This window comes from Hippocampus comes, unplaced genomic scaffold (genome assembly GCF_001891065.2).
Source record: "Hippocampus comes isolate QL1 unplaced genomic scaffold, H_comes_QL1_v1.1 scaffold67, whole genome shotgun sequence".
Lineage (NCBI taxonomy): Eukaryota > Metazoa > Chordata > Actinopteri > Syngnathiformes > Syngnathidae > Hippocampus > Hippocampus comes.
The window spans coordinates 1918027-1932214 of record NW_017805221.1 but is presented as its reverse complement, the minus strand read 5'-3'; the positions used below and the strand labels follow the sequence as shown (position 1 = coordinate 1932214).

Below are 14188 nucleotides of genomic sequence, written 5' to 3'. Positions count from 1 at the left end.
GTTACTTCGAACGTTTTAAAAAGGACACACAACAGCGCCACCTACTGGTGAATGTTTACAGTAAACTGACGAAACGACTTCGATTTAATGTGAACACCTTTTTAATATATGCGTCAATCTTAATTTCTGAATATCAATTTTCTACTGAATAACATATCTATCCATATTCCATTTGGTAAAATTACTATACACTCTTATTGCTTTGCCACATCCACTTCGATCACGTTCTTCCATGGTTTTAGCCACTTAATTCAACACAGTGGATAACCTCGACTTGTGTGTACACACTAATTTTTAAAACATGGCTTGAAAAAATACATTTGGCAAAGTAACAAACCAAAAAGCAGAAAATTCTGAAGATGGAGCACTTTTATGTGAATGTACCACAGAACTGGGTAGTAATGAGAAGCCATAAAAAACACGCAACAGACAAGTTTGAGGTAGTAGCTGTATTCAAATGATTGATAACACAGTCACACCCTCCCCCTTGTACCAATGTTCCAGCTACATCGATGACAATAGTTTTCACAACATGCCTCACACTCGATCAAAGATGCTAAAATAAAATCATCACTACCAAAGAGATGACTTATGCCTTCAGGATGCCGTATTTTTGTCCTCTTACCTGGAAAATATGGGTCAAATTTGTTCTCCGTGGCATAAAAACAGGAACTATACAACAAAGGAAAAAGATAAATGGCCACATTGTTTTCAGAGAAAATACTTTTCGCGTTTCAATAGTAGTAGTACCATGCAGATTGAAACCATTATGCAATTTCGGGGCAGTTGTAGTGTTTATTATTTAAACAAAACGTTTCAAAAAAATCTATAAGAGCACCAATGTAACTAAGAGAAAAAAAAACAGCTTTTAAATACACCTGAAACCATAAATTCTTTACACACAGCATCAAAACAAGGCAAATACAAAAAAAAAGGGGGGGGGGAGGCGAGCACCACATGTTAAGGAAGATGAAAAACAAAAGAAATGTACTAATCCATGAAGAATCCCCCCCTCACAACAGATTAGTGTCTGTTCCGGTACAAACATTTCATTTTCTCTTTCTGTCTTGAGAGCAGCGTGGACAATACCTGTGTGAAGAAAACAGACACTTGGATTGCAAGTACGTAACTATGCAAGTAGGGGAGACAGGAATGGTCAGAAAATTTTGAATTGCATGTTTGTTTGTTTGTTTGTTTTTTTACCATTTGCCTCGTGGTTTGGTTGTCAGACCCACACACGCAAAATGGAACCACTCAATGGAGCACTGGAGACAAAAAGATGCTACTTTAGTGTAATCCGGTGATAAATTCAACTCACACACTATCAATTGTATCCAGGAGACAGCGTTTATGCGCGTGGTCTGAGTAATAAATCACTCAGTGTGTCATTGGTGACCTTATCGATTCCCATTTTTCCTTATTTTTTTGACATTTACCATATTCTTTCAGAGAAAAGCTATTTGCTTACAGATGAAATCATAACAACGGGCCACAAACATGATGACACATTTCCCGAATTTATAGTCTCTTGTCAACTAACAACATAAATTATTTGGGGTTTAACAGACAAAAGTCACACTCACGCCGACTGGCCATTCGGAATCTTCAATTGACCAAAATTCTTTGTAATGTGAGAGGATTTGGAAGTACTCACACAAGCAACCGTAGAACACGTGAACTCATCACAGAGACTCAAAAATGTGAAGCAGATATGCCGAACCTGACGTTGCAAGCTGCCTTTTTATTTTTTTTAAATACATAGAGATGCACCGATACCAATCTCGGTATCGGTGCCGATACGGTATGCTTGGATTTTTTTTTCCCGCCACTCACTTTATTTTGCAGTCGTCACTGAGGTACCGTGGCATCCATTTTCCTAATTGGTTATATTTGGGCTCTACATTCTTCTTCGTCTCTTATCTATGTACGGTAATTCTTTTCCACAGTGCGCCAAATGTTTAGACTAAGACTCAAACAAAAGTACACGGTCTGGAGTTTAAAAAAAAAAAAAAATTATCGGTGCATCCCCAATTTCATAATTTACAATATTTATATTATAATGCCTGAAGTGACATTTTAGGTTTAATAATACTCAACCCAGCCGCGAGTCATCAAATGAAGACATTTCCAAAATGTCTTCATTTTATTTGGCTAGATAAAAATGTGCAACTAGAAAAGTCTTATGTTCAATACCACAATTACAATCTTCTTTGGATGTCAAGCAAGGCTACATTTTTCAGCTTTTTTTTTTCCCCTCGCATAAACTGCACACTTCGCCTTGACAATGCACCCACAGACAACACAGACGTCCGAAGAATTTGTGGATCTTGAGGTTGGAAGAAAAGACGACTCACATCAGTGTTGTCGCAGCCGATCATCTCGCCATAAGACACCTGATGGCATAGACAGTAGGTGGGCTCGTTGGGGTCCACTGGCATGTCCAGCACATCGGATGGGTGCACATTCCCAAAGTTGGCGGAGGGGCTGTTGAATTCACCCCTGATGGCACCAAAAGAAAAAAAAAAAAAGAAAGAGGCTTGTAAGGCCAAATGTGACAAAAAAGCAAAGCTTAACAGCTCAAAGGAAACATACGTTTGAAGGAGTTTGACTTTCTTCTGGGCACTCTTGGGACTGCCGTCTTCATCGGAGCTCTTGACTTTAGATCTCGTTTTAGCAGTCTTCTTTTCCTTGTGTCTGGTGTCCACTAGAATGACACAACCTCTTCGATTATCTGCCTGGGCGCACATCAGGAGGCATCCAGATTGATTCAGCACAAACCTTTCTTTCCTTTACTGGAGGTGGAATCATAATCCGTACTCTCGATCTGTTTTTCCTTCAGGTCGGCTTCAAAACGGGCCAGGTCTGTGTCCAGGCGTCTTATGTGCTTGTCCACCTAAGCATAAAAGCGTGTGATACATTAAAGCAAAATGTGTCAAACTCAAGGCCCGGGGACCAGATCCGGACCGCCATGTCAATTTTTTTTTTTGTTACCTTGTTTACACTCACTCGAATAATAATTGAAAAAATTATTATGGTTGACTCATTTCAGAACTAGTAACCCATGAATTTGTTGTGCTCAAGTAATGCGATGCGACAGTTAAACATTTTGGTGGGTTTTGCTGACATGACGGCCCACCGAGGGAAGACATGACTCTCAAGTGGCCCACGACAAAAATGAGTTTGACCCGCCTGCATTAAAGCATATACACCATCGTCGCTTTGAAACATATCACGGTCTGATACGAACCATCTCGTAGGTCTGCATGGCCAGTTGCACCTTGTCATCGCCAAACTCTTTGCATTTGCTGTACGACTGCTGGATTTGCCTCAGTATGGACAGCTTTTGCTCAGAGGAAAGAGTGCGAGCATTCGATGTGTATTCTTTTGCGAGGGAGTCTATCTGTCCTTTGAGATCTGTGGAAGACAGCGATCTTTTAAAGTTACACCGAATAATTACATTGCTGCAGTCCATGAGTAGATCTCTGAAAAATCTCTTTAAATATATGCATTGAGCAAATAGTGAAAGAAGAAAAATATATACACATAGAAATACACACACTTTTTTAAATGAAATCACATAAATATGAACAACCTTTCAAACTCACATTCAGCACTGAACAATTTAGACTCTGAAGTAGACAATGGCAAATCAATTGCTGTTGGTGTTCTAATTGATTTTTAAAAAACAATTTGAAGCACCACGTACATGTATTTTTTTTGCCACAAACAACATGGCGCAACTATCATGGAAAAAAAATATATTTATTTTGCTGCTGTTGCTACATTGTAATGATACAAAATGAAAAAATGGGCAAGAAATAAAGGCGTGTGGGTAAGTGAGAGGCTGCTGACAAGAATCACCTCATTCACTGACTGCACTCGTGCATTTGTACACATCCGAACTATTATTGTGCATCGGCGTTTTGCACATCAAACCCGCGTTCGCTCACTACTCACCTTCTGTGCGTTGGTCTAAATCCCTCATCAAATTGAAGTTTCTCTGCAACTCGAAGGGCAAGTTCTCTATGCCTGATGTGACAGAAAAATGGGGTTACAAATATCTTGACACAAAATGGAGACAAAAAAAGCAGGCAAAACGAGCTCGCTCCCGTTCATTTGAAGACCGAAGGAGACGAGGTCGGTTTTTTTTCATTCATACCAAATACCATAATCAAGGCCCGGGATGTCTATGCTTAAAGGCTGTAATGATAGACTAAACACGGGGAGTTTAACGTGTGTCGCCATTTCAATGCATTTTCCCCCTAAGCTTTTACTGCGCTGCGACAATCCAGCAAATAGACAGAGCCGGACTGCGCCGAACGGTTGAGGAACACACAAAGGTTCACGTTCAGTCCTTTGTTGGACATCACATTAACGAGAAAGTATTCTGCGGCTGTCGCGCTTTCTAAAAAGTCGCAAATGTGTTGTAGCTCGACTAATAAGCTTACTGTCCAAATAATGCTCCAAATACATCCCCGCCGCCATCTTGGAAAATGTAAACAACACAGCTTCCGGTCAGCCGGGGGCCGCCTCTGATTGGTTGTTTCCACAAAACTGACGCCGATGGAAGATTGCAGTTAAAAGTGCAAATGTCACCGTTTAGAAAATTGCAAGTATCTACTTGATGCGAATTAAATGTACGTGCACATTTCGCGTCGTCGGGTATGAGTCCAATTAACTTTGAAATGGATGGGCATGACAATGATTTAGCGATGAGCATTTCTGCCTCAGTTATGAGCCTCAGGGTTCGAAACTCAGCCCCCTGTGTTTTCCCTGTATCTGCATGGATTTTCTCCATGTACTTGTGGGAAATCATTGACGTTCCCTGTGACTGGCTGGCGACTGGTTCAGGATGTGGACCCAGCTTCTCTTGACCATAGTCAGCTGGAACAGGATTTAGTCCACACCCAACCCTCACATGGATAAAGTATGAATGGATTAAATTGACGGTAGAAGAGGCTGGTTACCATTCCAAGCGGTCCCCCAAATCCCCCGGGCCAGGCTACAGTTTAACTGTGACCCAAATGAGAATAAGCACGATGAAAACTGGATGACGGACGAAGTTTATGGAAAACAAACACTGCAGAATGATGAACGAACATCTTTTAAAAATATATTGTGTCAGGTTTACACAAGAAATCCCATTCACGTACTGTATTTCAGTCAAAGGCCAAACAGAATTGCTTTTTCATTATATAAAAGAAAACCCGACACAAAATACATACGTTTGTAGTTACTTGAGAGCTTTGCTTGAATCGTTTGTGAAGATATTGTTTGATAGCTCCGAAGTGACCCAACAGAGCTCTTTTTTTTTTTTTAATAACCATCTAAACATTTCAAGAATAAAATGCTCATGATCTTGCTTGTTTCTGTGTCCACTTTTTGTTGACTATCTTCCTCTTTGCCATTTTATTCTTTGCTTTCATGGGTGTTTTCCCCAGGTTGGCCTGCTTCTTCCCAAAACTGCTCCGAGTCTTCTTCCCAGCCTTTGGCTTCCTTGCTTTCATCTCTGCCGTCGTCGGTGCATTGGTGTCTTTTCCCGTCACAGCCTCTCCATCCATTTTGGCCCTCTTGGCTTTTTTGGGTCCAGCAGGCGAATTCTTTTTGCCTTTAGCCTGGAAGTGAGGCCCTTTCTTGGCTGCTGTTCCGTTGGTTTTGGCCTCCTGCTTTGGCTCGCCAGCCTTACCGGGGACGCCCTTCTTGGTTTTGTCCACTTTGTTGTTCGGAGAATTGTTCACCTCTGTTTCATCAAGAGCGTCTGCCTTTTCTTTTTCTGTATTAGGGACAAGAAAAGATGATTTATTCATCAATTCGTATTCTGAAAGCCAGCATGCTGTGCGGTGAGCAGCGTTTACCTTCCGCTGCGGGTGCAGCTGGAATCACATTGGAGAATTTTTTAAACTTGGCCACAAAAAAGCCGTCCATGTTGTGAGAGTGGGGGTAAAAACGCCTGGTGAGCCGCAGGGAAGGGTGGAACCGACGCACTTTGAACCTGAATCAAGATACCAATGGGAATGACAATAATCAAATCAAATCAAATATAATAAGACAGAGTGGGTCTTGTTACCTGGTGAAGCCCTCCTTGCCAAAATCCAGTCCGGTGGGAACCAATTTGACATTCCGTTTCTTTAACGCGTAGTCCACCACCCATTCGTTCTCCTCCATCTGGCGCAAGACTTTTTGTCAACCCAACTATATTTGCAAAGTGTGCTTTTTGCGGACGCGGGACACAAACCATGATGGAGCACGTGCAATAGACCAGATATCCGCCCGACGTGGATTCGGCGTTGACCGAGTCGATGGCGGACAGGAGCAACTCTTTCTGCAGGTGGGCGGCGCGCAGGATGTCGGCTTCGCTCTATCGGGAAAGCAAACCCGACGTTGCTGCGATTGAGTAGAAATGGTTTCGTGTCGCAGGAACAAAGTCTCGAAGGTTACAAGACGTTTTCAAATTCTAACTTTAAATAACGTTATTCTCGTGGAATTGACTGAACATTTCAACTTCAACCTGACACAATTTCCCCAATCGAATCACCCACGTCTTGATTGTAATACTCCAACGTAACAAGGTTACAAAATCGGTCCTAAAATACTGCACATGCCATAACCAAAGTCTAAGTGTCCATACATCAGAGAGTAAGTGGCGGTTTACCTTGCTGGTCTTCACAACGGGGTCTTTCGCGATGACGCCTGTGCCAGAGCACGGAGCATCGAGTAGCACTCGGTCAAAGCCCCCCAGCACCTGCGTTTTGCATAAAGTCTTAGCACGCAACAATCAGGAGCAGCGTCCGCGTTTCAAGAAATGCACACCGCGCGTCACCTTTGGGAACTGCCTGCCGTCGTAGTTGCACACCAGCGTGTTGGTGACCCCCAGACGGTGGATGTTGCCCACCACGCTCTTCAGTCTGTCAGCGCTGGCGTCGTTAGCCACGATCACCCCCGTGTTTCTCATCAGCTGAGCTGCGGTTGGCAGAAAAGCCATTTCGCACTCAGTCGAATCGCATTCAATACAAAAGAGTTGTCTTGTTACAGCGTGCACCAACCATAACGTCTTTTGGGTTTTCTCCAACATGCACCGTTTCTATGTGTTGCTTTTTTTAAAAAAATAACCGAACATTCATGCTAACTTCTGCTAGCCCGTCTATAACATTTCACATGATGTTAGCATTAAGCTCACTGACTTTTATTGAACAAGAGTAGATGGTTTGCTTGAACATTTTGGTGTTAAAATGCATGACCTGCTTTGGTTTTGGTAGTAGGGCTGTCACATGGACCGCGATGGTGAAAAGTGACATGTCGACTTTTCTCCCACTTTGCACCAAACCAATAAGAAACCCAGTGTTCAAATAATTCGCCTCTGACAACGACAATCAAAACTCTGGGCTCCTTTTTGGTGATCTCGCTGGACGACAACGCAGGTGTATAATTGGCTCAATCCGTTACCGATATAGGTGGTCTTTCCTCCTGGGGCTGAGCTCATGTCCAACACGGACTCCCCCTCCTGTGGCGAGAGCGCCATGACTGGCAGGAAGCTGGAGGCGCCTTGCAGCATATACTGACCAGACAGGTACTCCGGAGTGGCACCTGTGTCATAACACGGCGACAAAGTCATTTTCGGGAAACATCCCCGTAGTCATTTTCATCTCGGGATAAAACTCCATCACGGTTGACAGGATGATAAACCTACCGATCGGGACAGAGGAGTCGTAAATGACTAAACCCACTTTGGACCACGTTCCCAGTGGATCCAAGTTCACTCCCCTGTTGATCAGGGCCTGAGCGAGGTCCCTCCTCCTGGTTTTCAACGTGTTGGTCCGAATGGTGACTGGTCTGTGAATTTCATTTGCCTCAAGGAAATCCACCAGCTGTGAGTGACAAAAACTTCTGTTGAAATCTCTCCCACGATTGAGGAAATGTTTTTTTATGTGGAGTGTACGGCGGTGCCTTCACTTCCGTGAGAAATAAAATGTCTGCAATGAAAGGAATAGAAATGACAAAATTCCGTTCCAGCGTGCCATTGCTCTACTTCTGGTGTGCGCACCTTGGCCACCAGGGGGCAGTATAATTCAGACACACATGAAAAAGTTTCCGCAGTGACTCGGTAAACTGCAGTCAGATGAATTGTTGAAACGCTTGTGTTCAAATATCAGCGATCAGCATAAAGCGAGCGGACTTTCTGAAAGGCAACGTTTTGCGGTGATTTTAAACACACTTGTTTTAGGTTTAGTTTAAAATGAAATAAACAAATAGAAGTGTCAGTTTTTGTTTTTAAGAATTATTCCTCACTATCTGACGACCCCCCTGCTAGCTGTGACGCGAGCCGAGTTCATGGCCACCATCTAGTCTTCCTTTTCACTCGCAAGTCCCGGCACCAGTGTTTGCAAACACACACGCACCTCCGAAAGAGGGAAGAGCTCGATGAACTTCTCGATGAGGAACTCGTTGTAGCTGTAGTAGGTGCAAAGATCCTTTTTCAGCAGAGCGATGTACTGTCCCCTGTCTTTCCCCGACTCTCTTTTCGACGTGAAGTTACAAAGGACATCAACGTTGTCCTTGATTCTTTGGTGAATCGACTTCAGGTCGATGGGCAGGATTCCTGTTTTGTGCAGGTGACAAACGCAGGAAGAAGAGTTGGGTTTGTATCGTCACTTAAGAAAAACAAAATAGAGCGGCTGGAAGGGAGGGGAGGGGGTTATTTCCTCCCAACACAACGAAAAGTCGCACAATTTGGACCTGGGTGAAAAACATGCCAAAAGTTGTTTTTTTTTGCTCATAATACATGACATCATATACTGTCTCATAAAATGCATGATTTATAATTTTTATTTTTATTTTTTTAAAAGGACCAAAACGAAATCAGGCTGTCTGCGTGAGGTGATAACAAGCAACTTACGGTAACTTCACTCACCTTCCTTCTCACTCTCCTCCGCCTTAGGAAGCCTGAACTGATCCAAGTCGTCTACGTTGGTCTGTAATGTTTCTTCATCTTCATCTGATTTCTTCTCGCCGCCTTTGACGTCGTCGTCGCTGTCCTCCTCATTCTCGTCCTCATCTTCGTCCTCATCTTCGTCGTCACTCTCGAGCCCCATCGTTTGCTGCAGCTTCTTTTGCTTCTTGGCTGCGCGCTCAATGGGAAGAAGCTTGAAAAAAAAAAAAAAGAAAGAAAGAAACAAGCGGGAATGAGTATCTGAGAAATGCTATTCAAATCAGTATGAATACATGTTCAAAATCGCGTTTGTCCTCATTGTGGTTTCAGCAAGTGCAAAAACCACAACAGGTTTTTGTTCCATATTTCCAAAGACATCTACATCGAGACCTGTTCTGTGACTCTGCTCGTCCCCGATTGCAACCTGCTGATGGATGACATTCCGTGACACTTCCGTGGCCACTTACGTCTGCCAACATCCTGACTGTTTAGTATCATCGATTAATTGTTAGGTGCCATTTTGGTTTCACGATGTCAAAACGTGAACAGCGCGACGAAGAGAACTGTTTTGTTTTGGCCCATTCATGGAGCAAAACAGTTGCGGTCAATTTTTCCCTTCAGCTCCTTTTTCGGGAACAGCAAGTCGTGCAAAAAGTACCGAAACATCAAATAGACACGTTTTATTTCACGTACCTCCTCGCCATCACTTTCCTCTTCATCAAGTGCACCATAGTCATCGACCATTTCTTCATCATCGTCGTCGTCATCATCATCATCGCCGTCATCTTCCTCCAGTTCTTTCATTCCCAATTGCGTGTTCATCTTCGCTTGCTTCTTTCCTGCCTTTGGCGGCGGCTGTTCAACTTCCGCCTTCTTCTCATCATAATCGTCTTCTTCCTCCCAGTGCTCGTCGCTGTCATCCTCGCTCTCGGCTTGATCCAGCTTGCGCTTCCTCTTGGCCGGCTTCAGCCATTTACTGTTCTCGTCGGTGAAGCCTTCGGAGACCAAAACATGTGCGGCCATGAAAAGCCACGTACGGAATCCAGAATTTCTTCCTAAACCCAAATGACTACTTCCCTTTGTACGGTTGGTGATTTCAAATTTAACAATTGCAGTTCACTGTAAAATGACTTTGTACAGGAATTTTGAGTCGTGCTGTAGTTACCCTTCTTAGTCTGTTCCTCAGCAGCCTCTTTAGTCTTTGTCAAATTGTTGGCCACTCTTTTTAAGTTCCTGTGAAAATAAATCATGACATGAATGAGTATGATGCAGATGAACATAGTGCACAGTCACGTCATACAATCCAATCATCGCTGACCTTTTCCTGGCTCTTCTCGACAAACGTTTTGGCTGCGATTCATCTGCAGAAAGACAGCCAAAGTCAGTCAAATCAGCGTATACATGACCACATTTATTATCGTTTAATAATCTTGAAAAAAAAAAAAACCACATAGTCACCATCTTTTATAAACTTGGCTAACTCTGTCTCTGCGCCTTGCTGCTTTCTGGCTTTGCGCCCGGGACCTCGCTTCACCTTGATGGTGGGATCCAACTTACGGCCCATGATTCCCCGCTAAAGACACCTTGAAAAGACCAAAATATACAGGATGCTCAGCACCTGGGCAAAATAACAACCAATGAAGATGCAGTTTCCTTGTTCAAGAATCTAAGATCTGATATTGTGCCTAAATTAAGTCATTTGAATTTAAAAATCAGTGGATTTAATTGTTTGACATATGTTATCCATTATCAGTCTTGTGAGATTCAGCAAACGTTTCAAAAGTTTTTCTCATATTTTGTTGACCTTGTTCAGCAAGACCGGTGGGGCTACATATATGAATGCCCGCCAGTTTGATGCAGGCAATGGAACGCAACCACAATAATACATCTATTGTTAAATCGATATCGAGCACTATTGTTTTTGTAAAGTAACATTTTTACCACACAACTCTTGGATTGGATCTACTTTTACCTAGTAATGTAAACGGCGTAATACAGTAGATGTAAAATGTAATTGACATACAATACTATTACTGGTTAAATTCTAAATAATTAAATTACGATGCTCCACGCTTCGGTAAAATAGCAACCACTCGGGATATAATTTCGAAACTATATATTGATTGAAAATGGATTGGTCTATTCGGTAACTTGGAGTAAAGAAGTAAAAACACGGAACAGTCCTTCACAAACGGTGTAGATACATATCAGCCAAAAAGCAATTTGATTTCACGCCGTGACCAAATTGTCCACCGTCATTTGTGCACCTTGCTTTAAAACTGACTACAAGCTACCATTTGACAGAAAGTGTACATTAATCGTGCAAGGATTAGACGCTCTAGCTGTTTGCAAAAAATTGAGTGTAATTAGCATCATTTACACACCGAGCACACATCAATATATCCAACTATGTTATGAGAGCGACCGAATTCTTTGTCAGAAAATCAACAACAATATTTCACTTACGTTTTATCCGACTTCTAATTACAAGTTGGACAAAAGCACACACGTGAATTTCACGACACGTTGTAGATGAACTTCCGGTGCACAGTAGTGACGCAAGAGTGAGTGAAAACTTTTAGCGCATCGACGCACTCAAATTCCTCGGTTCTGATAAGGGCGTGTGTTTTTAAAGGAAAAAAATGCTTTATTTTACACGCTTAGTAAATCCGAGAGCCGTGTAAAATTATATTTTTGTAATTCATTTTGGCGTCCGTAGTCCCCTGTAGTGACGTGGACGTCGTGCGACCGTTGTACACAGGAGAAGGCAAGATGGCGGCCGCCGACGGGAAGAAGCGTGGACTCGAGCATTTGGACGATTATGAACCAAAGCCAGCCAAACATCTCCGCAGCCTGCACGATCGCATGGCGGAGAGGCGTCTTGTTGTTATTCTGGAGGGCGCCTCGCTAGAGACCGTCAAGGTAAAACCTCGGCGAAGTCCTACAGTTTATTGAAGTGCATGAAATATTGCAGTAAAACTTAAGTTTTTTTAATGATGCCGTTTTTAACTATTACAGGTTGGGAAAACGTTTGAGTTGCTGAACTGCGACCAACACAAAAACATCATAATCAAAAGTGGAAGAAATCCAGGAGATATCAGACCGGATATCACACATCAGGCAATCATATATATTTACTTGTCAGCTCTCATGTGAATGAAGCATATCAACATTTGTACCCACGCTACGTCGCGGTATCATGCATAAGAGTGGTAGTTGCATAGTAAGTCATACATAGTCTAATTTACAAATAGTTTGCTAATCACTACTTGAAATAAAATTAGATCTTAGAACCTGCTATGGGAAGTAAACTGAGTAATTTGAATGAGTCGGTGTCCAAGTCATGTTGATCTGCATTTTGTGTGCAGATGAATTGTAAGCATGAATTTTCTCTCAATAGTGTCTGCTCATGTTGATGGACAGTCCACTGAACAGAGCGGGCCTGCTGCAAGTTTACATCCACACTGAGAAAAACGCCTTAATAGAGATCAACCCGCAGACGCGCATCCCAAGAACGTTTCCGCGCTTTTGCGGCCTCATGGGTAAACGAACACTGTTTCAACACTATTTATAGAACACTGACTGTGATACAATAGCGTGATACCTTGATTTTGTGTGTTTCCGACCAAAATTTAAGATTTGCGCTAGACTCAGGTCACCTTCCAGTGTATTCTCCAACAAACACAAGCAATATACCGGTAAATTAATCTGTAGTACAATAATCAATATCAAATTTATTATACGTAATGTTTTAGTCCTATAGGTATATTTTCCCCCCCGAGTTGGAGCCTTTGCAAAATAGCAAAAAAATACTGCCCCAACGTCTATTTGAATTTTGTGAATTATTTGGCCCCCGTCAACGTACTGATGTATTCCCACTTGTTTCCTATTTCAGTTCAGCTGCTGCACAAGCTGAGCGTGCGAGCGTCTGACGGTCCTCAGAGGCTCCTGAGAATGATAAAAAATCCCGTATCGGACCACCTTCCCCCCGGCTGTCCGCGCATCTCCACCTCTTTCTCTGCCGGAGAGGCCGTGTGCCCCCGCACTGTGGTGCCGGAGGGGCCGGCTGCCGTGGTGATCGGTGCTTTCGCACATGGAGCGGTGAGTCGTGCTGCACCCCCCTTTTTTTCCCCCCTCCCCTCTGCATCTGCAGTCAACGCCCAGTCGTTGTTTACTCATCTGCGTCTTTTACAGATAAATGTCGACTACACAGAGAAGACGGTGTCCATCAGTAACTACCCGCTCTCCGCCGCACTCACCTGTGCCAAAATGTGCTCGGCTTTTGAGGAAGTTTGGGGCGTCTTATGATCATTGTTGACCAGCAGCTGATGGGGCAGAACATCAACAATTTTTATTCTTTTTTTGGTATGGATTGGTGGCACACGTTTAACGCGTTGCACCAAATTTCATACGCGTGGACATTACCTGCATCCCGTTTTGTATGATTACAATGTTGTTACAAACATTTTTCTACAGTAATTGCTCCCAAAAAGAAGCCTATCCCATGTCTGTTGCATCAAGATTGTGGAATTTGTATGATCAATTCATACAAATGCATTTAAATGACTTTTTTCTTGTGCTGCTGGTGAAAATAAATGTAAAAGCTATTCAACCAGGACATGTTGTAAAGGCTTCACAAGATGTTTTCCATGAATACACAACAGAACTGCATATGGAAATACACTTGAGTCCAATGGTTGTCAACGGTTGCCAAAGGGGGCTAAAGGGGTGTTCACACGGCAACATTTGCTCCGGTGCTACGCCGGCGCTGCGCCAGTGGAGCGGTCACACATGCAAATTTGCTCCGGTGCTACGCCGGCGCTGCGCCAGTGGAGCGGTCACACATGCAAATTTGCTCCGGTGCTACGCCGGCGCTGCGCCAGTGGAGCGGTCACACGTGCAAATTTGCTCCGGGGTAGCCCCGGAAAACAGCTTATTCCGGAGAAAATTTGACCCACCTCAGGGAGGTGGTGGTTTAAAAAACCCTTAAATCGCAAACCTCTTCAAACAATTGAGAGAACGTGCACTTTCATACAGCCGCAGAAAAAAATAAAGGGACCGCGCAAAAAAAAAAAAAAAAAACCACCATTCTCCAATCGACATCCCTACTCTACTGGGATAATTCATTTCCCTAACAGAGCGACAAGTTAGTCTTCCAATCCGTTTTTATAAGAATATTGGGGACCCATGAGAATTTAAAAAAAAAAAAAAGTGGTCCTAATTGTTAAGTACGCCCCAGGGCACGACATAAATTAAAAGCTC

General features: G+C 43.1%; 3 protein-coding genes across 4 annotated transcripts; 1 reads left to right on the top strand and 2 right to left on the bottom strand.

Annotated features, from left to right (window-relative positions):
- Positions 1 to 434: 434 nt before the first annotated feature.
- ing4 (inhibitor of growth family, member 4) lies at positions 435 to 4560 on the bottom strand. The gene is made up of 8 exons (XM_019869113.1): positions 4449 to 4560; positions 3958 to 4029; positions 3248 to 3414; positions 2779 to 2893; positions 2593 to 2704; positions 2355 to 2499; positions 1204 to 1265; positions 435 to 1089 (listed from the first exon to the last, which is right to left on the bottom strand). Exons 1-8 carry the CDS (start codon positions 4483 to 4485, stop codon positions 1050 to 1052), a joined length of 750 nt encoding a protein of 249 aa, XP_019724672.1. The 5' UTR covers positions 4486 to 4560; the 3' UTR covers positions 435 to 1049.
- A 528-nt stretch (positions 4561 to 5088) lies between these two features.
- On the bottom strand, positions 5089 to 11495 carry nop2 (NOP2 nucleolar protein homolog (yeast)). 2 transcript variants are annotated; one of them, XM_019869112.1, is made up of 15 exons: positions 11393 to 11495; positions 10385 to 10509; positions 10245 to 10287; positions 10092 to 10159; positions 9620 to 9921; positions 8909 to 9140; positions 8397 to 8596; positions 7688 to 7865; positions 7444 to 7584; positions 6821 to 6960; positions 6653 to 6742; positions 6236 to 6358; positions 6068 to 6165; positions 5856 to 5992; positions 5089 to 5773 (listed from the first exon to the last, which is right to left on the bottom strand). In XM_019869112.1, exons 2-15 carry the CDS (start codon positions 10488 to 10490, stop codon positions 5352 to 5354), a joined length of 2280 nt encoding a protein of 759 aa, XP_019724671.1. In that variant the 5' UTR covers positions 10491 to 10509; positions 11393 to 11495; the 3' UTR covers positions 5089 to 5351. The 2 variants fall into 2 exon arrangements, with proteins under 2 accessions (XP_019724671.1, XP_019724670.1); XM_019869111.1 differs by having other exon boundaries at positions 10385 to 10544; positions 11393 to 11488.
- Positions 11496 to 11657: 162 nt separating this feature from the next.
- emg1 (EMG1 N1-specific pseudouridine methyltransferase) lies at positions 11658 to 13533 on the top strand. Its single transcript, XM_019869114.1, has 5 exons — positions 11658 to 11848; positions 11945 to 12046; positions 12327 to 12468; positions 12822 to 13027; positions 13121 to 13533. Exons 1-5 carry the CDS (start codon positions 11699 to 11701, stop codon positions 13232 to 13234), a joined length of 714 nt encoding a protein of 237 aa, XP_019724673.1. The 5' UTR covers positions 11658 to 11698; the 3' UTR covers positions 13235 to 13533.
- Positions 13534 to 14188: the final 655 nt, after the last annotated feature.